General features: G+C 39.4%; 1 protein-coding gene across 10 annotated transcripts in view; it reads right to left on the reverse strand.

Annotated features, from left to right (window-relative positions):
* The window catches only part of LOC132107756 (roundabout homolog 2-like), a 386,527-nt gene that overhangs the window by 162,633 nt on the left and 199,125 nt on the right, over positions 1 to 24,769 (reverse strand). For 9 of the 10 annotated variants that reach the window (XM_059513947.1, XM_059513943.1, XM_059513940.1 and 6 more), the window contains one exon: positions 4,899 to 5,225. In XM_059513947.1, the coding sequence (XP_059369930.1) occupies positions 4,899 to 5,225 (327 nt within the window). Of the gene's footprint in view, positions 1 to 4,898; positions 5,226 to 18,905; positions 19,658 to 24,769 lie in introns of those variants that run through there. The other variant, XM_059513944.1, reaches the window with a different exon arrangement.

Raw genomic sequence — 24,769 nt, forward strand, 5'->3', positions numbered from 1 at the left:
TTTTCTGAGAGACAAAATAAAAAGATATAGCCAAATAAAGCTATTTCAAGGCAAGTATCAAAATTCACTTTCTACCTTTCCTATATAGTATGTAAAATTTAGATTTGTGTGTCCCACTGTATATCAAACATGTACATGTACACAATACATGGTAAACAGTGTTATCTAGTTTAGCAAAGTTTGTAAGTGTATGCTAAGTAGGCTAATATTTCCCACAACCCCTTGTGCGCTCATTCTTATAGTCAGTTTTAGGAAAAAATAAATGAACAATTTGATGCAGAAACTGACATTGTCGTTCTTAAACATATAATTGTTAGCCTAAACGTAATAAAAAAAATGCCCAGCTTAACATGCAGAGACAATTATAAAAATGACATTCACACAGGAAGTTGCCTGTAATGCAAAAAACAAAGAGAGCCATATATGTACTTAATGTATTTCAAGCATGTATGCATCAGCAGCAAAGTATGTGCCTTAAAGCTAAAGTAGATGTATGCGAATTGGGATTCAGCCAATCGCTCCCTGTGGCCTGTCAGGACCTTTTTCGATGTTCAATTCTTCTGCTCTAATTAAGACCATATAAATGACAGGAAAGGGATTCATTTATGTTGAGGAAAGTGGAAAGCCATGTTTGGTACCTTTAAATGAAGAAATGGACCATTTTAAGAGGTGAAAGCGCTAAAGCGCTAAACCCCACATAAATAAGTTTACATGAGACAAAGAACTGTGTTGAGACAGATAAGTACCTTGCTCATCATAGAGACAAAATCAACCCTTATGCAGATTTGCTTTAAACTCTCTGGGCCACAAACATCCGTAACAAGATCTGTGTATCTTCTTTGTGGCATTACTAATGGTGAATTGTTAAAGACTAACGTTTGAGATAATCCTGCTTCAGCGGACACCTCCTTGCAATCTGCCTCGTTATTAATAATGCAGCGAGCTCCTTTCACAGGCCTCTCTCTGCTTCCTGCAGCCCAGCTTGGGGTCTCTCTGATCAGGCGGCTTCAGTGGTCCACGGCGAACGCCTGCCTGCAATCTGTTTCAACAGAGCCATTCAGTCAGCTTGGAGGGGGGGGGGTATGGACAGACCCCATACGAGAAGGAGGGAGAGACATGGAACCATATATCGCAACAGGAGACGACTTGTGACACAAATATGAAAAAGCACTGGGCTTGTAACCCAAAAACCCCCAAAACGAACATCCCAAAACAGTCTGGAACATTCACCACATTTTTCAGTTTGTCACTGAAGGCCAGCTGTTTGTTTTGGAGGTGAACATTTTATACGTATGTGAGTCTGGGAGTATTTCATATAGATCAGATATACACAGCTGGCTATAAAATCAACATTTACTTCTTCAGAATATTTCTACGATGTGACAGATGAAACATATTTTGCTTGGAGCGATACAATAGCTGTATCAGTTTAGATTGGCTTTACTTCTGTGATCACTCACCAGTAAAGATACGTTTTATGAGTGGAAATTGTGTAACGTAACACAGCTGAGGGGTCTCGTTTAAATACAGTTCTTGGTCTTTCCTGCTGTAGGTTTAGTATCCTATGTCCTGCTAACCTTACAACCCTTCACCTCTCACCTGAAAGTCATAAAACATCCTACACTCACTTTAACTCTTTTAGTCAACTCAGACTGTGTCTAAACCTAAAGAATGCTGCCTTTGCTGGCTGTATATGGAGGTAGGAAGCATTCTAATATCTGGTTGAGAGAATAAACAGTGTCTGATGATATTTATTTGAATCAAAATTTGACTACTTAAAATTTGCTTTGGTTATGTATGAATATTGTTTAGGATCATTAGATGCCATTGTGGGATCTTGGAAACCTTGCAAGTGTCTTGATTCATTACAAGTTACCTTCATTCACAAAACAGTGGCCTTTTAGATTAGGTTTCAGACACAACATCAGACTTAGCACCATGCTGGAAACGCAGAGAGCTAGTGAGAACAGACAAGGGGAAGTGAAACAGAGATACGAGAAAAAAAAGGAATAATCTGGGACTTCATTAATTTTTCATGAATTTTCATTTAGGCGAGGAGTCCCCTCTTAGTGCAATCGATGGATCAAGCTGCTGTCACACAGTTAGCACCTGGGGGCCGCCACCACCGCCTCGGAAGAGCTGAGAGGATCAGAGAAAACACACACCCCCTGCCAACTACATGAGTGAAAACACACAAAAACTGCCTTTATACCATTTATATATACCCTATAACCCGAAAAGCAATTCTGTATCATCAATTTAAGGTTAAAAATAGAAACTTTATTCAAAAATATAGCTGAAAATCTTCCCACAATTGCTAGCTCGAAAGTATCCTTTGCAAAAACTAAACTGCAATATCATCTCCTGTAACCCAAATCACCGTCCTTATATCATCAATTACATGTTAAAAATAGAAAATGCAGCAGCATTCAAAATTTACTGGCTCGCAAATCCTTCCCACAATCCCTTCATCTAGAGTTACCCTTTCCAACAGCTAAACACACACACACACCCTTTCATTACTGCATGGGGTCTTGGCTGCAGCACACAGAGCCAATTTATTTATCCATTCATTCAATATTTATCATCATATCCTTATTCCATGATGGATCACTCCTATTTTCATAACAATGCATAAGAGAGGCTGCAGTATTGATCAGCTTGGGGTTGAAACAGACTTCAAGATAGCAGCTCACTTAGACTTCAGGTCTAGACTACAAACCCAGCAGAGCAAGACCAATACTCCTTAATCTCTAATGACTTTTGCTTTGGCATTTCTGCTAGGCTAGTATAGCTAGCGTTTATGCCTTCAGATGCTGAGATGTATTCAATGATCACAAACTCCCAAGACAATAGGCACAAGGTCTGCCTGGCAAAGAGTTTCTTGGCTACAACAGTCCATTAATCAGCAATGATTTAGCAAAAAGGCCTATGATTAAAATTAAAATAGCATACTCATTGTCTAGTAGAAAGGCAAATGAGGACAGGTTAGCTGTCACTCATAATGGTCTCGGATTAGTTTGGGGATTTGATCCCAGGGGATGTGCTCTCTCTGAAAATGCAAGTCAACCCAACAGAGACTATCTTTAAAGCAGAACCCATCTACAGGTTGTCAATAAGCACCCCTCCCAGATTTTGCCTTCCTGTATAGTGTGTCTACACCCTCCTTACACACCTAGCATGCTCTTTCGTATGAATCTATTGCTCTGCACTTCCATGGCATGCCCTATAATTTCCATTTCTGAGTAAGAAGGAAAAACTACAAGCCTGGCAGATTGTACTGAAAAAGACTGATATATCTAGAGCTAATTAAAGTCAGAAGCCAACTGCATAATCATTCCTCCTAACTGTTTTGGAACTAGGGAATTCAGACCCTTTCCAAAATCAGTCAGATGCAATACCAAATCCCAATTTGATGTGACAAATGTTGTGGTATTCCAAAAGCAGAATTGTGCAATTGTACACATAGGAACATTAAAGGGGCCATAGAATGCATTAATATAATATTTTAAATTGTTCTCTGATGTCCCCAGAGTGTGTATGCAAAGTTTATCTCACAATACCCCACAGATGATTTTTATAGCCTCTTGAAACCTTGCCACTTTTAGGAAGCCAAAACGCTCTGTTTATGTGTGTGTCTCATTTTAAATGAAAATGAGCTGATGCTCCCGCCTTCCTTCCTGTGTTGCCAAGTCCTCTGTTTTCCTGAGGAATTGGGATACTTTAACACGGTTGCTGCAGGTTGATTTTCATGTCCACGGGTTGAATCGACCCCAATAATGGAAATTTACCCACTGTAATACCATTTTTACCAGAGAACCCCCTCCTCGAAACGTGATTAGGCTAGTTTTGGGCTAGTTTCAAGTAGCAAATGGGAGGGTTTTTTGCAAAAACCTTTCAACCCTTCTCACTTCTCAATTTTGTTTGTTGTTTTCACACACTGCAGCCACACAACTGTATTCAAACACCTTACAAAAGTGATTCTTGCATTCTATGGCACCTTTAAGCAGTGTTGTGCCTGAACGCGTTCATTGAACGATAGTTCATGAACTCGTTCATATTTTGGGCGAACGTGAACTGAACGTGCTGTATTAATGCCTGATGAACGTTAATGTGAACTCGTTCATTCTGGTGTCTGTGAACGGCACGCTCTCTCAGGTTAACTTCGTTCAATAGGGAGATTTCTATAGAACCCTGCCAGATTTCTATAGAGCCCTCCAGGCGAAAATCCGGCTAAAACACACCGTAAACGGGTCTTAATATGAAGCGGAAAAACACCCAATCTGGCAACACCGGCCACCAGTGTCGCACCGCCGTCCGCCGCATGCGTGACTCATCATCAAAAAAAAAAACAGCAAACGACAGCAGCATGTAGCAAGAAGCGTATGATCATTTAAAAGAATTTTATGATGTTTATGACAATGTCGGTGAGAATGGGAGACAAAGCATTAAAGCAACAATGGGGACATGCTGTCCCCTCAATGCTAATGTAAACCCTGGTTGGATAAGGATTCAAAATTGGATATGAAGATGAAATCTGACGCATAGCTTCATTGTTAAAACTGATAAAATAATTGCTGTCTGTGATTCTATATGGGCTGTGGCAATAATTTTGAAAAATAATAGCTCGCAGCAACGTATGGAAAAAAGAACTATGAACTAGTTCATTTTTGGAACTGTGAACTTTAGTTCAAAATTTTGTAGTTTGAACTATGAACTGAACTAGTTCATTTTAAAATTTGTGAATTGAACTTTGAACTAGTTCATGTAGAAAGTGAACTTTCCCAACACTGCCTTTAAGGTGTAGTCTGGTCCACAGGGTTCACGGAAAAAAATAGTTTTCCATTACTGATTGTTTCTGTAAATCAAGCCAATAATTAGAGAAATCACATACTTACATGCTACTTCCAGCGAGGCATTTCGACTGACTGCTTCCCCCAAGTAATTGCGTGCCACACAAACATATGCCCCCTCATCAGGTTTGCTTCGACGGCCATGTACGATACGCAGGAAGAAGAGTGAGCCGCTGGGAAGGAGCATGCGGTGGGATCGAGGGTCATCTTTATCGGTTTCAACTCGTTCTCCATCCTTGTACCACTCTATGGTAGGGGTGGGACGCCCCTCCGCCTTGCAGTTTAGGGTGGCTGGTTCGCCTTTGGATACAATCAGATCGGAGGGGTGTTCTACGATCCGAGGTGGAGAATCTTCCTGCCGTAGACGGGATCCTAGGAAAACAGAGAAAGAGGAAAACTTGTCAGGTTCAACCTTACATTTATGTAACAAACCGATTAACATAAGTTAATTAGCCAGGGGTGTCCAGTCCTGCTCATGTTGGGCCAAAATCATACAGAGTGTAGCTCAATTTTATGACAACACATTTTCTGTAAGCTGTCTAATTTTACTTTGTTGGATCAGCAGCTATGCTAATGATGTCTCTATTTTGTTTCTATGTTTTGTAACTAGGATTTCCACAAGCTCCAGTCTGGATCCAGAACACCTGAGAAGAGATGATGCTGACCCTCAGAGGACCCCAGATGATCCTAACCTTGAATCAACAAACAGAACTAACAATTATTGCTACATGTGTGACTGCATCATATAATAACTATTAATTAATAATATTGATAGTTCATCGTCTAGCTGACTACGTCCTGTATTATTATTATTATTTTTTATTTTTTCTAAAATCCTGTCAAACGTGCACAAACTACTAGCTACTACTAAATATTGTAGAAACATAATTTTCTGTAAAGTTGCTTTGTAACGATTTGTATTGTAAAAAGCGCTATACAAATAAACTTGAATTGAATTGAAACTTTTAGTCTTCCTGGAAACCTTGATTAGTTTGAAGTATGTAGCTCAACTGAGGTTGGAGCTAAACTCTTCAGGACAGTGGCCCTCCAGGAACTGGACTGGACACCCCTAGTCTTGGCAATCACAATCTAACATTTTGAATCTCTAAAGAACCTTGAAAATTAAGGTTTGAGTTGGGAAAATCTTAGTTACTTCCTTTAACAATGCTTTATCTCTACTGCCAGTTGTTCACTGAGCATACAAAAGCAATGATTCTGAGCCAAGAAAAGCAATGTCTAAAACACAACCCAGCTCTCTGATCAAGCAAACTAATTTAGGGTGCCACATAGTGAGCTGGCAAGCCATTGGGGACTTGCCCTCTGTGACAGTGAGGTTCAGGGGTTTAGACTCACACTGTGTTAAAATGCTAATCCCCTGAACGTTCCCCTGCATGGCCCTGCATTTGGTATGGATAAAGCTAGAAGCACACGCTAGGAGTCTGGCCCTTATGATAATAGATTGCGGAAAGAGCAGTGTGAGCCTTAACCCTAGAGATAAGGAGCCAGAGGCCACCCTGCATTTACATCACTAAGGCACGGGCCAAAGAGGGACAAAAGCAGCCCGTGATCCCCCCAAACCCGGCCAAAAAGAGATGCTAAGCCCAAGCCACTAGTGCTGCCATCAGATGAATGCTGTAAGCTTTCCACGCTTCAATAGCACACGGCTAGCTTGGAAACAACCTTGAGATTGTAAATGCTTTTTTTCGACTTCTTTCATGGAATGGAATCGCTTAAAACAACGAGTAACTGCAAAAGGAAGGGGTATATGATTTTTTCATGTGTTTGTTGGTCTTTGTGGGGATCAGAAAACATACATTGTGGGCCCATAATGACCAAGTTTCATAGAGAGAAATCGAAAAAAGGGAATTATGCAAGATTATCAACAGGACCAAGAAGATACATCTACAAATGAAGCACAATATGTTTGTTCATTTGCTTTTTCTATGCACTGCTAAGGGCTAAACCTCCCGAGAGAGTAGCATGCTAGTATGATCAGCACACAGCTCTTTGCAGCTTTGTTTGTTTAGCACTGCTAAAACAGCTGCTCGCTAGCCATTTGTTCAACATAAACCACTGCAGAGAACAGAACGGACCTCCTACACTATGAGAGCCCCAGTGGCAGCAGCTAGCTTGAGCTGAAGGTGGCCGTGTCCTTTCTTGGGATGGCAGGTGTTCAGTGCTGATGTATAAGAGTTCACTGCAGTGCTAAACTCTTTCGGTTGCTGTATTGATCTGCAGTAAAAAAGAGCATTTGTTTAGTGTTTTTAGGATCACTTCTTAATGCGATATCCACGATGTCTCTTCTTAACAGTTGGTCCAGGACACAGCATGGCAGAGAAGTAAGCTTGTTTGTTTGCATGCAAATATATTTTACTGAGTCTTAGTGTGCTCAAATGTTAATTCTCTCCCACAGAGCAGTATGGACTAAATTAAAGGAAGCTTCACCTTCACCTAATTTGTGTTAATTCCTGCCATTTCCCTCTCATTGATTAGAGATCATTCCAGCTGTCTGCTGTCTAACTGGGGCCACACACAGGACCCAGAGCAGACTTGGGGATCACACAAGGGAATTGCTACTGACGGGGTGAGATCTTATCCTGTACCCTCCAGGTTTCATGTTAAAGTTGTGCTGCATGCTATGAAACCGAGCTCTGCTGAAGTTTGCAGATACAGTGATTTGGTCTCTCTCACTGCCTCTCGCATTTCTTCTTCTCCCTCCCTCTTGGCAGTCTGCATCCCTCAAAACCTGAGATGTCAAACTTATTTAAGGTTGAGACACTGATGTAAACTTGGTGTATACATGCATGTTCCTCTGGATCTTATGATATTCAGAATCGATTTCCACCTACACACATTTTTTATGAATGAACACAAATGTTTGTAACATTTTGTTTATGATTGATGTTTATGTCCTGCTTACAGCAATCAGAAACGGGTTCATTTTGATGTTGTAAGTCACTAAATGAACAAACCACGAATTAACATTATGTCATTGATAAATGGGGTGAGTTGAGATAAGAGGATGATGGGGGGACCATGTCCACCAAGAATGCACATACAATGCATATATTAACTGCTATCTCACTGGAGCATCTGTTTAGCTTCTAATCGACAGCCACTGGCAGAGACTTTTACATGACTGAGGTGAATATGCTTGCACTTGCCATGCGATTCGATTTTTATTAGTCTAATTTCTTTTAATCCAATTTGTATTCCAATCTGCAACCTCTAATCGTCTGAACCTTGATGCACCATCTGCTTGCTGTATTTTTTTCTTTCGTCTTTTTATCCAGGAGGAAATTTTGCTCAGCAGATGCTTCTAAAATTGTGTTTTTCCCTGTTAAGTAAGGGACAGAAAGAAATATAAAAACAGATAGATGATAAATCGATAAAAGGGAACACTATTTGCATCATAGCATAAATGGAGCCCATTCTTTCTGACTAGGTACTAGGTGGTGGTATCTAACTAAAAGTATTAATTCTATTAACTTAACTAGTATTGAGCAAGAAACATACTGCTTATTTTTTTATTATGCTATATATTTTGAAACCCCAATGCTGTGTTTTTTTTTACCTCTACAGATATACAACAGGTAAACATTTTCCACTCTTGAAATTGTAAAACCAGTTTTTATAGTGACCACTATAACTGGGTCAATCATACAGGCAGACACCCCCCCCCACACACACACACTCCATTTCCCCCTAACACACTTGTGGATGTAGCACATGAAAATTAAAAAGTAATTTTTTCTATATTTTCTCCCATCAGCAGAATAAGCCACTGGCAAAGTCAATTCATTTCCTTCCCACTCTCTGTCTCTTTGTTTCCCTCTCTCTCTTCCTGCTGCCCTCTCTTAATGCGATCATTGCTTGTTGTACAATCAAGTGCTCTTGGCCGCTTGGGAGAGTGCTCTTTACCATGTCTCTGAGCGCACACAATTCAAAGAACCATTTCCTCTTCCTTTGGACCCCCCAGCCAGCCCACACACACACAAAGACATATATGCATATGCACACACATTTGGACTGGGGAACGCACACATGATGCATGGAAATCCGTGTAAGAAACTGTTGACATTCCAATCGAGTTTTATTCATGCATTCATAATCATTCTCGATATGACATATATAGCACTGATGCAATTTATAGCCATCCATTTTCCAGAAAGTAGATTTTAGTAGAAAATAAGAAAAATACAAAAAATGGAAAGTGCATATTCTTCTTCCACCTTATCTAAGTTTCCTAAAGCTTGTCTTCCTCTCCTCATCCTCGCCATATGCAGCCTACAGAATCAGTCGAGGAGGAGGATGTGTTTTCTATGGATGAGAAAGCCTAGAGGGGGTGAACTGTCATGTTAGTCATTGTTTACAGGCTGGTTGAGAACAATAGCTCACTTGCAGAACCTCCCTCTTGTCTCCTGCATGGCGAGAGGACTAATTTCATCCTTATACATATTGTGCCAACCCTTAATGGATGAAGGAGGACAGAAATAGTTTAAATATTTTTTTTTCCGATCCTGCTGCTGAGCCATCTACAGCACATTTCCATAAAGTGCTCTTCATCTCCTTGCTATAGGAGTCAAAGCATCTCCTCACCCACAAACAGGACCTCTTAAATCTCAAAATGTATTTCTGAGACACCAATGAGAACAAATGGAGACTATCACAACTCTCCTGAGATCCAGGAAATCACACATCTACTCAAGAGTTTCAGAAAAGATCTCAAACTCTGCTCAGATCAGTTACCAAATTATATAAGCTTCTCTACATTTAAATTTCCCCCCAAGAGTTTTTAGGAGAAACATCTGATACTTCACAGAAACATAACTGAGAACCATGAAAGAGCAATAAAACCTCAGAGCAATAAAATTTTCTTCTGGGCACAGATGACCACGTATGCCACCTCCATCATTCTTCTATTAGCTCTGCCACACGTTTATTCATGTGCAAAGCAGAAGGCTGGGGAGCTTTGATGATCTTCTTCGTAACAATTTTTTATTAGTTCCCCTGAGATTCATCAGCCCACCATTCAAATCAATAGCCAGAGCTTCTACCACCCACTAAAGCAAGGCCAGGAAGCCCCCAGAGGATGCATCCCTTATTGTGTGTGTGTGGAGCTGTGATCAGAGGTTACCACGGGCAACGTCCCAAAGGTGTTCTAATTACACTGTTCCATTGGCAATAAATAAAAGGCGATGAAAGAGGTCACCATTAGACGAATGGTTATCTCATGATTTTGATGCGGATTAACGTTAATTAAATTAGTATGCGCCTGAAGGAACGTCAAATAGACAATCATTTATGGTTCACTGAGCATACATATGAGAAAATACTTTCCTTGTTTTTTTATTTTATTATATTTTAAGTAGCAGAAAAGAAAGTTGAGACTGAAAGAATGGGGTCAAAATGGCAGCGACTAAATATCTATCTATCTATCTATCTATCTATCTATCTATCTATCTATCTATCTATCTGTCTATCTGTCTATCTGTCTATCTGGCTGTCTGTCTGTCTGTCTGTCAAGACTTAAGCATTTAAAAAAAAAAAAATCAAACATGGCTTATTTTGACAAACTTGCCATTTCTGTATAAAAATAATTGCATTAATTTATTTGAACCTAAGTTCATTTTAAGTTCTGCAGTTCTGCATCCTGTTTGCTATATCAACACTGTTTCAAAGCACATCCCTGTTCTCAGTCATCACAAACATGAAAACTGAAATGCCGGCAGGCATTGAGTTTTATGGAAGCCCTTTAACCCTTATACTGGTAATACTTCAATTCCAGGCACTGGAAGTTCTCTCTTCGAGATGAATATCTTCACTCGGGCTAGTCTGACAGCGACTCGTTCATCATGTCATCAGTGGAAAATATAAAAATGTCTGTGGGGAAACAGGGATGATATTACTAGATGCTTTCAGATATAGCTCTGAATACACCGACGGCACAACCTCGCACAGACAGGAACGTCCTTGAAGATTCATCTTGTCGCCATGCTGTCACCATACACACATATAAAGCCTATCATCCAGTGTCTTACAGAGCCCTGGATGCACAATAACTTCAAGTTTTAAGTCTTGAAAACTTATCTCAGATGGAATTGCATAACATATACCCAAACAAACCCACAGTAAACCTGTGCAGTGTGGTATCTGACCGGTCTCCATCTGCACAGACATACACGTGGAAAGCAAAAACGAGAGAGCCTGATAATTCCAGGAAGCCTATATTCCTCTTCAAAAAAAGGAATGTTTCCAGATATTGCCTTCCTATATATCTCGCTCTCTTTTACACACACTCTTCCCCTGCAGTGAGTTATTGACTTTGTATCAGTGTACGCTTCCTGAGTCCGCTCCTGCGGTGAGATATAAATAGACCCAACTAAAGGAATGAGAATTTAATAATTAGAGATAATGGGTTTGTACATATTTATATTTCAGCGGCTTCTACTTCCTGTCAAGTTGTCTCCTTCATTCTCAAATCTTTCCCCACACCTCTATGTTCTCTTCACAGGATAGGAGTTCACTTTCCCTCCATCTCCGTCTGCCACTTTCTATCAGCAGTCGTCCCTCTATCGCTCTTTTCTATCAGGAAATGACCTGTCAGGGCCTTGAGAGAGAAAAGGAAAGGCATGGAAGACAGAATTCCTTTTCGTCCTTTCACTCCCCTCTTTCTTCTGCATTCACATCAACTCTCTTGTTTTCTCTCAGGCTGATGAATCGATGCAAGGAATCTAAGGCCTGGCCATTATGATGGACCGGGTGTGATGTTTTCAGGGATGTTAGGCCTACTGTTTGCACATTTATTATATTTGGTGCAATTCAGAAAAAAATAATAAATAAAATAAATAGCACAAACCTTTTGTCAATAAATCACACAATTTGAGCTATCATTGCATTTCACAATCGGCCAGGATGAGCTGTAGTTTAATACTTATGTTTAGAGGACTGAACAAAGCCGCGAGTCATCAACCAGCCATAGTAAATAACTGCTAAAGAAATGATATGTGTGCAGATTATTCTCTACTAATAGCCAAACAATTTTTTTTGCTTTGCTTTCCGCAGTGGTTGAAAGCCCTTGCTATCATGCGCTTTTTGTACATATTTATTCAATATCTTTTTAACATGCCAGGATTGTCTTGTAAAATAATGTGGGTCAGGTCAGTGTGGACACTTTGAAATGAGCTCCCGCAGGTGTGAGTTTGTTTGACTTTGTGAAAATATTGTGGTGCCGGGTCTTTTATAACAGCATGTGTGTGCTAACATCTGAGCTATGTAGGGCTTTGTGTGTGTGCATACGCACCCACACCCTAATGAACACGCACACACACAGGTGTTCTGCGGCATTCCTCACTCACTCTTTGCATCCTGGTGACGGCTGATCTTTGAACGGCTCTGAAGAGCAGCGATGGCTTTGTGGAGTTACATAAAAAGCGGTATGATTGTCTCCTGACATACAGTAATGTCTTTGGTATACCTCACAGTTCATGGTCCAAAGTCAACAGAGTGAAAAATAAATAAACCCTATATGCGTTTGAAGAGAACTAAAGAAAGGTGGCCACATTAGTCACTAGAGTTGATAGAAGGCAGCTTTATTGTGGAAGATGTGGGCTGCTCTACATAATAAGAACTTTATATTTATGGTAAGACAAGAACCTATATGCTGAAACCAAGAGTAAACAAGTGTGTAATTATTCTAAAGCTTAAAAAGTGATTATAGTATATCTACAAAGTATAAAAAAAGTTGATGTTTTAAAGAGCAGTATTGCATTTTTAAATGGAAGTACTCAGGAAATTCTCGCCATTTTCCACGTAGATTCAGCTGATGACTCTGTGAGTGTGTTGTTAGCCATGTCGTATTCATGACAGATGCGATGCCTTATCAAATTCACCTCAGCTATGTACGAGAGGTCATCAACAGACTCAGGTAACCAACAAATGTCATGCCTGAACCTCACACGTACTTTGCCCAGGAAACCAAGAGTTGTTTGCTGACAGAAAACACGAGTTACTGATATCATTATTTGGAAAACTTTGCCACTAATAACACTGCAACAATGTTTTCAAAACTGAACATCCACAAGAAACTGTGTGTAACTCCAAGTAACAGTGTATTTACAAGTAACTGAAATGGACATTTATAATTTCATCTACAACTACGACTTTTGATAATATATCCAATCAAGCCAGTTTCTAAACCTCAGTAAGCCTCAGCTTTTAATTGTGAACTGGACGGATAAACCACTGAATTTAAATATACAATCCTAAATCTAAACCTATAATTTAGACTGTTAAGTGTGCTTAACTTCACAAGTGTTGTACAACAACCCTAAATGTGAACCTACAAAGCCCTTTCCAATCCTGACTGAATATAAACTTGCCTCAAACTCATAATATAAACTTCCTTATTCAGCAAAGTTATAAAATCTCCTCAGTAAAACTTTCTCTGTGATAATCAAAAGGCCTGGTCTTGGGCCCACAGCGGGCGGTCTGAAGCGCAGCCGTGATGCATGCGAGTGAAGGTGGCAGCGTGGAAGATTTTATACACTGCCCTGCACTGATCTTCTCTGCATTACTGCCCTGACGCACATGACGGATGCGCTTTGGAGTGCCGGGCAGTCTCTCTGTCTTCAGTTGCTCCACTGCGGCTGGGACTCATCCATTTTCATGACCGACAGAGCTGCTTTTAATCTCACTGTCTTCTCTGCAGTGTCTCATACGCATCAGGCATAGGCTGGATCGAGTTCCAGACCAAAGGGGAAAAACCACAGCTCTGGGATTTGATTATTCTGAAAAAACAGCGTTAGCTGAATTTCATTTAAATTCTTTATCTGGGCTTTACCACTCTCTCTCTGTGTGTGTGTGTGTGTGTGTGTGTGTGTGTGTGGGTTCCTCTTATCTGTTTGTGTTATGTTGTGTTCAGTCATTCAGCCTTGACACAGATCCTTTCTTATCTAAGAGCTGCCAAGAGACAACTAAACGAGGGCAAGGTGAAGCCAACAGATGAAAGAGCAAATGACACTTTCTCAAACATGACTTTGTGGACTGAAGAAGTCAGTGGATTGTACAAACTGTGTTCGGTCGAGTCTGTTGACTGTCAAAGAGAGAGAGAAAGATAAAGGCCAGGCCGTTATCTCCAAAGAACGATCTCTAGCCAGAGAAATTGTCTCTAATACTTATCACACTGTAGTTTCCTTTTTGGACTGCCAGTCTGGGTCTAGGAAACTAGGGAAAGTGCATACCCAGTGCTTCACTGAGGGAAAATCTGACACTTGGTTCATTCGTTTTTGTTTATTCACATTAAAGACCAAATGAATTGGCTCAACATTTCAACAGATCATATCAGGAGACCAAGTGGCCTGCCAGCTTGGCCAGGCTGGGAAACAGTCTAAGACCATCAACCTAGCTTAGGAAGGTTTGGTGTCTTTTTTTTTTTTCTCAGCCCTTAATTGGATATAATAAATCGTTTTGGTCCATATTCATATTGGTTCATAAGAATGTGCATCTCTTCAATTTGTACATCAAAGGGTAACAAATGTAGTAAAAGTCTGAAAACTGATTGGTCTTTAGCTAAATTTAAATAAATAAAAAAAAGGTCTCTTGACATGCTTTATCCGCTATGTAGGAAATAATATGTATCTTGTGACTCAACAGAGTGTTAGCAGTGCGTACAGGTGAAGAGCAAAGATTTTACATTATGTATATTTGATCTTGTCAGCAAGTATGGGGAACTCTGTTTCTTGGGAAAAATAATACATCAGTAGAGTCTTGAGGAAATTTCTGCACATCGTCACTAGTTATAAAAGTTACAAACTGAAATGACTGTGTCAAATATGATACAGGATCAAAGCTAAGATTCTAACTGTGGGAAAACACCTGACAGCAACTGGAAAGCAACTGGAAATTCCACAGGGTTTGCTTGAAGGACTAAGAGTTTAACTAAACCTTAGAGACAGAAATCAGGCCACATCACGTCATTTTCTAATCCCAGAAACAAATGAAACTTCTAACAAAAGAACATGGTCCTCACTCCAAGTCTCACGCCACTGCATCGTCTTTCTAGAAAATGTCATAGGCATGCTTGACTGAGAGCAAGCCAAGCAGATGAAAACGTTTTGGTCTCATCCCCCTGAAGCTCTTTTCCAACTCTAATGTATATAATCTCCACACTTTGTGCTGCTTGTGACATTTCCATTGAGAGAAACTGCTAAAATACAGCTACTCCACTGCATTGCATTCCTGATTCAACAGCCGCCTTTAAATGTCATTCATCCATTCTCACATTTACAGCCATTGGTGACGCGAATAAACAAAATTACTGTCAACAAAAACTGTGAAGGAGAGAAATATGTCTTGTTCCTGTTCCGTCGCACTTGCTGAGGTTGAGTTTGGAATGACGTAGCGTTTGTTGCTTGCAAATAAAGTAATTATCAATTATAAGATGGATTTGGCTGATTCTCAGAGGAGGAAGAGGCGGGTTTAGGATGTTTAAGTGATACTCTAAGTATAGCAGCAGTTGTGTAATACTATCCAGCCTCCCATGCTTAGATACTCAATGCTCTTAAAACAATGTCAGCAAAGTGCCCACACGCTGACCCCCGACTTTAACCCTCATTATAGATTCCCTACACCCTCCGCTCTCTCTTTGCTTGCCTATCATCTCCTCTCTCGCTCCAGCTATCCGTCACATTCTTTCTCCGAGAGCCCATCCTTGTTTTAATCTGAGTGCTAAACTGAGAAACCATCACACATCTTCACATGCACAAACACTCCCTGACTCCAGTGTGGTTGCTTTGTGGTTTTGAGCCGCGTACGCGTCATTACCACAGGCCTCTCTTCGAAAATGAGGCACAATTATGACAGCGATGCATCACAGCCTAGCCAACTAGTGCAGAACAATTCCATTTAAACCCAGCTTTTATGATGTCTCATTCGTAAAGACCCCAAATCAGACCCACCTCACAACTGCAAGTTTAATTACAGATCACATTCAGTTACGTCAAGTCTGTTCATATAATTGGTACCATCAAACACGCTATGAATTTAAGAAAACTGAAACTTCCAAATGATTTAACATCCATAACGACCCAAATGATCTTACATGCATCCCTGCCAGACTTTCAAATCAAATCTCAGTAATGTCAAAATTGCAATCAGAAGTGTCAATATGATCTGAAACCTTTTTTTTATTAAATTATTTTCTGAAACCAAACAATCTAAAAATTCAGGTACATTTCCTAAGGAATTTTAGGAGAAGCAACAACTCCATGAACTATCAAGCTTGTCTCTGTTGTTTCTCCTAAAATTATTAGGAGGTAATCTCGATACCTGTATGTCAGTAAAGCATAAGAGATAAAGGAGCAACCTCTGAGCAATCAAGTTTCTCTAGTGTTCATGAGTACCACACTGACATTTTGTTGCAGATGTATTACCTACAGTTATACATTTCTCCTTGCCTCTTTCAATCATGACTCGCAGACACACATATACTCTAGTCTTGGTTTTAGTTTCTCCTGACACTGCAGAACTGAAGCTTCAGTGTGCAGGCAGATACACCGCGCATCTTTAGAGCAGACCCACAAGGGACCGCTGGCAGGTGCACATCTCCTCACCTCCACCAGGGGAGCTTGGGAGTGGGGCATTGTCTTGTTCTCTGCTCTTGTTTATGAACACACTACTAAAAGTAGCAAAGTTAACCATGGGATCAGACCCTGGATAATAGCAGAAAACTAGGACGTGGGAACATAGGGGCAAAAGCATTGAACCTAAAGCTTCAAGGACAAAATACTGCAACCAGGAGTAAGCATTTCCGCTATACTGTATCTTATAACATCTACTAGGTTTTTGCATTATCTTAAGAAACAAGTGAAAACAGTCCACCTAAGACTCTATGATTCAAGTCCCATCATCAATTTAAGTCTATGCATTTTTTTCACCCATGCTAGGAAAAAAATGTCAAATCAGACTAGCACAATCGCTAAAGATCTTCAGAACTGGAATAAAACGTCTCAGTCTTACAGACTAGCTGCGTCAAAGCAACATCAAAACAAGAAGAACAACAACTATGAACCCCAAAAACTCTTTTCTACCAAGTCTCCATTCATACCCCTCCCTCCCCAAGCAGCATTAATCACCGTGGCCCTGAACAGAACTAAATGTCTACGGTCATTCAAGCCCAGGACAGCTTTGTTACACACACAGCCTTTTCTGAATGAATCACCACAGCCTTTTTTGTCTGCTTGGAGAGGGCTGCTCCTCAATCCCAGCTCCTCCTTCCACCAGAACTGCCGGATTACCTCTCAAAGACCAGTCGGACAGGGAGAGAGGAGGGTTATGGAGCAAACCGTTCGCCGGGGTGATTCATGGGCCCTTCTAGAAAGACCTTCACCCCTCTTACCCTCCAAAAACTAAGGGCCATGCCTTCAGCCAATGCCTAGCAACCGGCAGCTGGGGCGCAACAAAAATTGGGAAGGACATGGAGTTTCTGAGCTGAATTGGGCTAGACTAGCAGGCTCCATGGTAGATACAGGGACAAAAACAGGAGACAAACAACAAGACAAGTGCAGAAGCTGGAAGGACAATGGCAGACGCTGTAGCCTGACTCAGCCCCTCATCAGTCACTGTAACATCTACCGGCCTTATTCCCTTTAAAGAGTTCAAACAAAAACCCAAGCAAACACTGTTAAGTGCGAAACTGGGATTTTGGACAAAGGCGCTCTTGACACAGCTAATGTAATGCGTGTGACTGACTCAAAGACAAATATGAACTGTTCACATCATGAAAAGTCCCCAAATACAACCCACGCCAACTCCAAGTGCAGTTTGCCTTATCTAAACACACCATACACTTAGATATATTAATTTTATTCTCTTAAAATACAGACTTAATGGTTGGACACACCAATCTGACTACATCAAAGTCATTTGTTTCACACCACTAACAATATCTTCATTAGCGAATAATTAAAAAGCTCATTGCCATTTACTTGTATAATTATGATATATATATACCACAAAATAGACAAGTGATTTGCTCAAACTCCTTTATGGTCATGATCTATACAACAAAACTGAGCAGTTCAAGCAACTTAGGGAATGCAGAGAAAAGACATGAACAAATGTTGGGAAATAAACATGCTGTTTCAAATATTACATAAATCAGATATAAGCCTGTGTGAGTTTTACTGGAATAATAATCATTATGTAATAATTAAAAAGCAGAACGGACTAAGCAAGATGTTAAAATGAAACCAAACACAGAGATATCAGAAGATGCAACTAATAGCACCAGTTCAGAAGTTAATATCCATATTGAAAGCTCTTTAGAATTCAGTGCATACTATTGTGTCTAGTGTAATTGGTTCAGTTGATTGTTTCTTACTCTTGGACTGATGAAATCTCATTCTGGATCATGTTAGTACAGTATATCCATTTCATTGCAAAAACACATTTCAATCTTATTTTAACATCAAATTATCAGTTTGTGATTCTTAAATCCTATGTTTCTCATTTGGGGATCATATGTGCAATCTTTGCGCCACGCCTTGCGCATCCACTGGTGCTTTTCACAGCAGGTGTCACCCCACATTCTGAGACTACCGCGACTGTGGCACCTGCTGTGGAAAGCAATAGTGGGTACCTAACCACACTGCTTTAACGCTGGAGTTATAAACATGGACTAAAGCAGAAGTTTGACACATTTGATGATAAATCATACCAAACAAGTATTTCCCCCCTTCAAGTACAAATAATTCTCCACAAACATTATACACAGCAACATAACATTTTTACTCGGACTAAAATTAAATTTACTTTGCCAAGTGATGCCTGAAAAAGTGTCGCTCCTACCGTACAATGAAAATATTTTAGTTGTGAAACTAATTGAAACGAAATAAGATAATAATAATGAAGGAAAACTTCTGAAAGGTGAATATAGAGTTAAATTACGCATTTAGCAGGGTAATACACGAACCGCAAAGTCTCAGAAAACTCAAATATCTTTTCTCCGAAGCTAAAGCGTTCTATTAGAACCGAGGACAAAAAGTAACTCACCATCCACTTGGTTAAAGCATACTAATCCACAGAGTAAAAGGTGTGTTAGAGGACTCATTCTGTCATAGTCCACATCCACCCCACACCTCAGATCTCAAACACCGGACAAGTTTCTCCTCTTTTAGTATTTGGAGTATGTAGGAACTCTCAGTAGCTGCTCAGATCCAGCTGATATGTCAGATGAGTATTCGCTGGGCTCATGGTGTCTTTCTGGATGAGCAATGAGAGCCACGCGCACCAGTGAGGATTGAACTAGTGTCTGCCAGTCCGTGGGTTATACCATGCCTTATCCCAGCTTTTGATTTCTGTCCTAACGGGACTACAAAACAGCAGAAGCGAGTTAGAAACAGCAGAGAGCACGCGTTAAGACAGATGCGGATCTGTCCAAACGCGCGTGGAAATGTTGCGCGCTCAGGTTCCTTCAACCGCTTCTGAAGCACCTTACAGGCAATCTTACAGGTCGCTTCCACGACCCTCTCCGGTGTTTAAATTGTAAATATGTCTTCTCGTTTCATTACACTTTTAACTCCGCGTCCAGAAAGCCGCTCCAAAGTTCCGTGGCGCGCCGTTAAATCCAGCGTAAATCGGTTGGGGTGGCGCTGGCCCCGTGCGATCGCTCTCTGTGAGTCTACACTAGAGTGAATGTGATCAGTCTTGGAAAGGGCGAGAGCTCTGCAGCGCTCCTACAGCTCCATAACTGACACCCCTGTGCGCACAGCTCCCGGGCCGAGCCAAGACTGACGCTCATGCTAGAGGAAGAAACAGCGAGGGGGAGGAGAGCGGGAGGAGTGGAGGAGGAGGAGGATGTTGTGGGCAGAGGTGGGTGGGGAGCGCTCAAAGCTTCTCGCCGATCTTGGCTCACAGCTCTGGTGTTATCCACAAAGTTGACCCAAAGCGCCATACGATCGGCACCACAGCAAACGAAAAGACAGTATAGGACCACCAATGATATATATCAATTATATAAAATATTAAACAAAATTAAAACAAACTGATACAATTATTATTATTATTATTACTTATATTTACAATTTTAATTTGACTTTGTTCCTTTAGAATAACTGCTAAATCTGGGAAATTGCCTATAAATATATATATTATATGATTTGTAATATAATTGTAATTATAATCACACGTATGTATTTTTTAAACTTAATGTAAATTTTTATAAAAAATATTACAAAACAACAATTATACAACAATTGAATATAAGTTATACAAGATACAGTCAATATAATAAAATAGGAAATATATTAAACTAGAATTTTGAAACTATACTTTCAGATAGATAGATAGATAGATAGATAAATAGATAGATAGATAGATAGATAGATAGATAGATAGATAGATAGATAGATAGATAGATAGATAGATAGATAGATAGATAGATAGATAGATACTGCAGAGCGGAAGACCATCGTTCACTGAAACATTATCTTCTCAGCTCTAAGACTGTATAATTGGTTTCATTAAAATTTGATGGGCTGTCCTGCATTAGGTGGATAATACTGAGGAGGTCAAACACACAAATCTCATTTCCTGAGAAGGAATTAACTTACACACTGCCGTTAAATGTAATTTTGACGGCCAATATGTATGCTATTGCTTTTCATTATTAAAACAAATAAAAGCAGGTTTTCCTTTTTTCTAATTTGAGAGCGAGTGTCAGGCAGGGTGAAAAAATGCTGTGAACTGTGCCGCAGCTCAACCGCGCACGAGCATGGGTTTGTGTCTGCAGCTCCATCCGAGCGTGGACGCACTGGATGCCGCCTGGCTGCTTTAATCCACCTGCTTTGTGTGGACGAGTCTATAGCGCCCCCTAACGGTATAGTGAAACACAGAGCCGAATCAAACAAAGACCTCTGAGCTTTCATAGTTCCAAATATCAGATGCCAGAGAAACCTAAGAACCAATTTATAAGAATGTTAACCTTAAAAATAAATTTTTCAAACAAGCAAGCCAAAGGATGCACAAATAAATAAATAAACAATCATTAAAATCCAATATTCAGATCCAAATGGGTTTTTCAGTTTACCTACAATATCCTCACCACATTCCCATTTATAATCATTTGAGAACCTTTCACTCTTATGAAAATTAACTCTTTGATATTTTCAGTTACATTACTCATCATGCTAAATTTTCTAAAATACACCTTTATTTACCACCAGCATGCTTAGAAATTATGATTAATCACATCCAATATAAAGGTTTTTGTTTACATAACAAACACAGTGTGTGCTGTGTTTATTTATCATATATATATATATATATATATATATATATATATATATATATATATATATATATATATACAGCATGAATATATAGAAACACATGCATGCATATACTTAGTAAAATATGTTGTTTATATATGAAATATATTTATATATAATCTAAAATGTAAAAATATATTTTATAAATGCATGTACATTTATAATGTAAATATTTTCAGAATATATGCTGTGAGTATTTGTATACACTATATACATAATAAATATACACAGTACACACATATATTATGTAAACAGAAACTTTTATTTTGGATGCAATTAATTGTTTGACAGCAGTAATATATATATATATATATATATATATATATATATATATAAACACACACACACCTTTATTGCAATTTGATTGGCAGTTACAAGAAATAAAATCACAATTGTGACGTGCAGTCATAATTATCTTTTTTATTAATTCATTATGTAATTGAATTGAATTTTACAGATAAAGGACAAATTTCACACTTTTTCCTTATTCCAGTTCGAGTTAAAAAGTGTGTAGTTTAATTGAATTCAAGCATATCTAGAATTAAAGATGCTTTGAATTCGGCGTGAAACCTTGAATCAATAGCAGTCAGTCCTGAGGCACTAGGGCCGATAAAAGCAGACCTGTAAAATCATCAAACAAGGCCTGACTCCTCAGAAGAGCGGTTGGACTTGTGCAGGCAACACAGGGGCTGGATTCCCTGCACGAGCAGGATGCTGGAATCCCCTGCTTTCAAACTGATTTCTGACATCAAAGCAAAATAAAAGCCCTTCTGTGGAAATCATTCAAAAACAGACACTTAAAAACAAATATCTGTTCTTCTCTCATCCCCTTCTTTCAACTGCCCTCGCTCATTTTTCAAACTCCTGCTGCATTTCATACACACACACACACACACACACACACACACACACACACACACACACACACACACACACACACACACACACACACACACACACACACACACCTTTGCAGTGTTATCACAGTGCTTCTTTTAAAAAGAGGGCTCTCAGTAGGTACTTAATGATAGCTTTGACTTGGAGAAGCATTTTCCAACTTTTTTGTTTGTTTGTAAGGCGACATGTTGGAGCTTGTAAGGTTTATGCTGCTGCAACATTTAGTTTGCGATGAGTGCTGTCAACAAGCTGGATCCAACAATCTTTTTGATAGTTTAATCCATGCGTGTGAGCCTCCCGATGAATGTGAATGTATTATTCCTTTGTCAGCCCAACCACTAGTAACACAGTTAGCTGCTATAGAATGGGACGCCACTGAATCGCTCCTCTGATATGACATCACATTTCAATTGTATGACTGTACAGGGAATGAAAACGCACAAAGTTCAAAACATGGACACCCTGTTACATGATGGTGCTTCTGATAAAGCCTCTTTGTAAGACCAATACTATTTCAACAAATGTTGAGAAAAGGCGTGCTATTACTTTTATATGTGGAATTTTTTTTTGAAAGATAACAAAATATTCTGAAACAATCCATAGAAAATATCCCTTCAGACAGCAAGCGTCTTGTCAGCAACACGAAAAAGAAAGAGAGAGAGAGAGAGAGAGAGAGAGAGAGAGAGAGAATTTTAAAATGTAATATATTTTAATGCAGTTTAAATGCAATTTATTCTCACAATGGCAAAGCTCATTTTGGAATCCTAAAAAAAAAAAAATTAAGTCAGAGCTTCTTAATATAAGCATATATGAGAGAGAGACACTGTGTAATAACTCTTTCTTAATGACAACAGCAAAGAATAAAAATAAATAAATAAATACTACTTGGGTGGAGCACAAAAAAAAAAAAAAAATTGTTGTGTGCATGTTCAGCAGTGTTTATGTGCAGGAAACCCATCTAAAGAGTATACAGAGTGACGTCGCACTGAGAATGCTGTTCTACACATCCATAAACAATGCATGTCTCTGCTTTATGGCTGATGAAAGAACTTGATTTCTCTATCCATATCTCAATCTCCCTTGTTAAATCTCCATTCTAAATCTATCCACTGTATCCCCATATCTTGAAAGGTAGCCCTGTCTCTGCAGGGTGCTAAATATTGGCTGAAAGTGGATTTATTTTAATTAAAAAGAAGAGCTGTTTACCCAAGCCTGAGAGACACTGCAGAATCAGACGGTGGTGTGGGGGTGACCAAAGGAAGTGTATACGACCAGAGCACCATTTCGTCCATTACACATATAAGCATCACCTCTTTCATGCACACCAATAAGAAAAATGAAAGATGCGTCTATGAATGTGCTTCTTAGTGACATATTAATTTCATTTATAAGCTTGCATTGAATCTACAACCACAACAGATGCACAGTATCCTCAATTCCACACAATAAAGCAGCTTTTCCGTCACAATTATTGAAGCAAGTGCTGAAATCCCACGTGGACCTACTGATGACTTTTTGTTTATATGGTTTATATGTTTGAAAGCATTCACATTAATTCCTACCGTTACCCAGCCAATCAAACCAAAGAGGCATAAAACGAAATGAAACGTATTACATATTCGCATTACATCGAATGGTGAAAATGCAAATTACCCCAACAAAGGCTTTCAAAAGAGCTTAAAAGCAGCAAAATTACAGCACACTGTCAATCACGAGAAATAACCCGAGATTAACATTCATATGGTTGAATAAAATCTTCGCTATTACAAGGGCACGCTTTTCATCCGAGCTCACACACGTGAACAAATCCACCTCCCACATCAAATTATCCCTCTTTTCCTCTCGCTGTGCCCTTCTCTCCATCATCTCCCACGCCACAATGGCCACCAGTGCTCTGCCACATGCTCCAGACCTTCGTTTGTTTCCACCTAAACTAATCAAGCGCCTAGCGCTGTCAACTCATTTGGCCAATTACAGCTGTATAATCTGATCAACCCACATCATATATCAGGACCCTCGATCGGTTTTTGTCTGTGGACCATCTGGTGAGGGAACCCAAAGGAAGCTGAGGTACCATGCACCTAAAAAGGTCAGATCATTCTGCTCCTCATGGACTTGACTTTTGCATTTTTTTTTTTTTTTGACATTGACATGCAGTGATATAGGAGATGATGAATTAATGCTGGCGATATTTCTTGTGAAAAACATCAAGTGTTTGTTCTTGGAAAATTGTAAAACATTTTAGAAAACTTGAATCAAGTGTATGTTTTTAGAAAATACCAAACGTCAATTATAAAACAGACAGCTTTCATGCTAAAATAAACAGAATGCAAAGTTGCCACTTGAATTTGCTTAATAAAACAACATTTTCAATGAAAATGTATGTCTTTAGTATTATGTAGAAACATTTTTACAAAAGCAATATGACATCTGAGGCCATTCTTCAGAATATTTCACATTTTTTCATGAATAAACCGAATGTTGTGTTTAACAGTGCCCTTCAGCCATATTCAATACAATATGTTAGCCTGTCCTCTTAAACATATCGCTTAAATTACTTAATCATCAGAATGTAAACGTGTAGTTTCTGGTGGACAGCACTGGTTTGGGCCATAAGGGCAGTGATTATGCAAGGTTTAAATTAATTATAGGACCTTAAGGTCTCATCATTTATCTTGATAAAGGATCAGA

Source organism: Carassius carassius, chromosome 28 (assembly GCF_963082965.1).
Source record: "Carassius carassius chromosome 28, fCarCar2.1, whole genome shotgun sequence".
Taxonomy (NCBI): domain Eukaryota; kingdom Metazoa; phylum Chordata; class Actinopteri; order Cypriniformes; family Cyprinidae; genus Carassius; species Carassius carassius.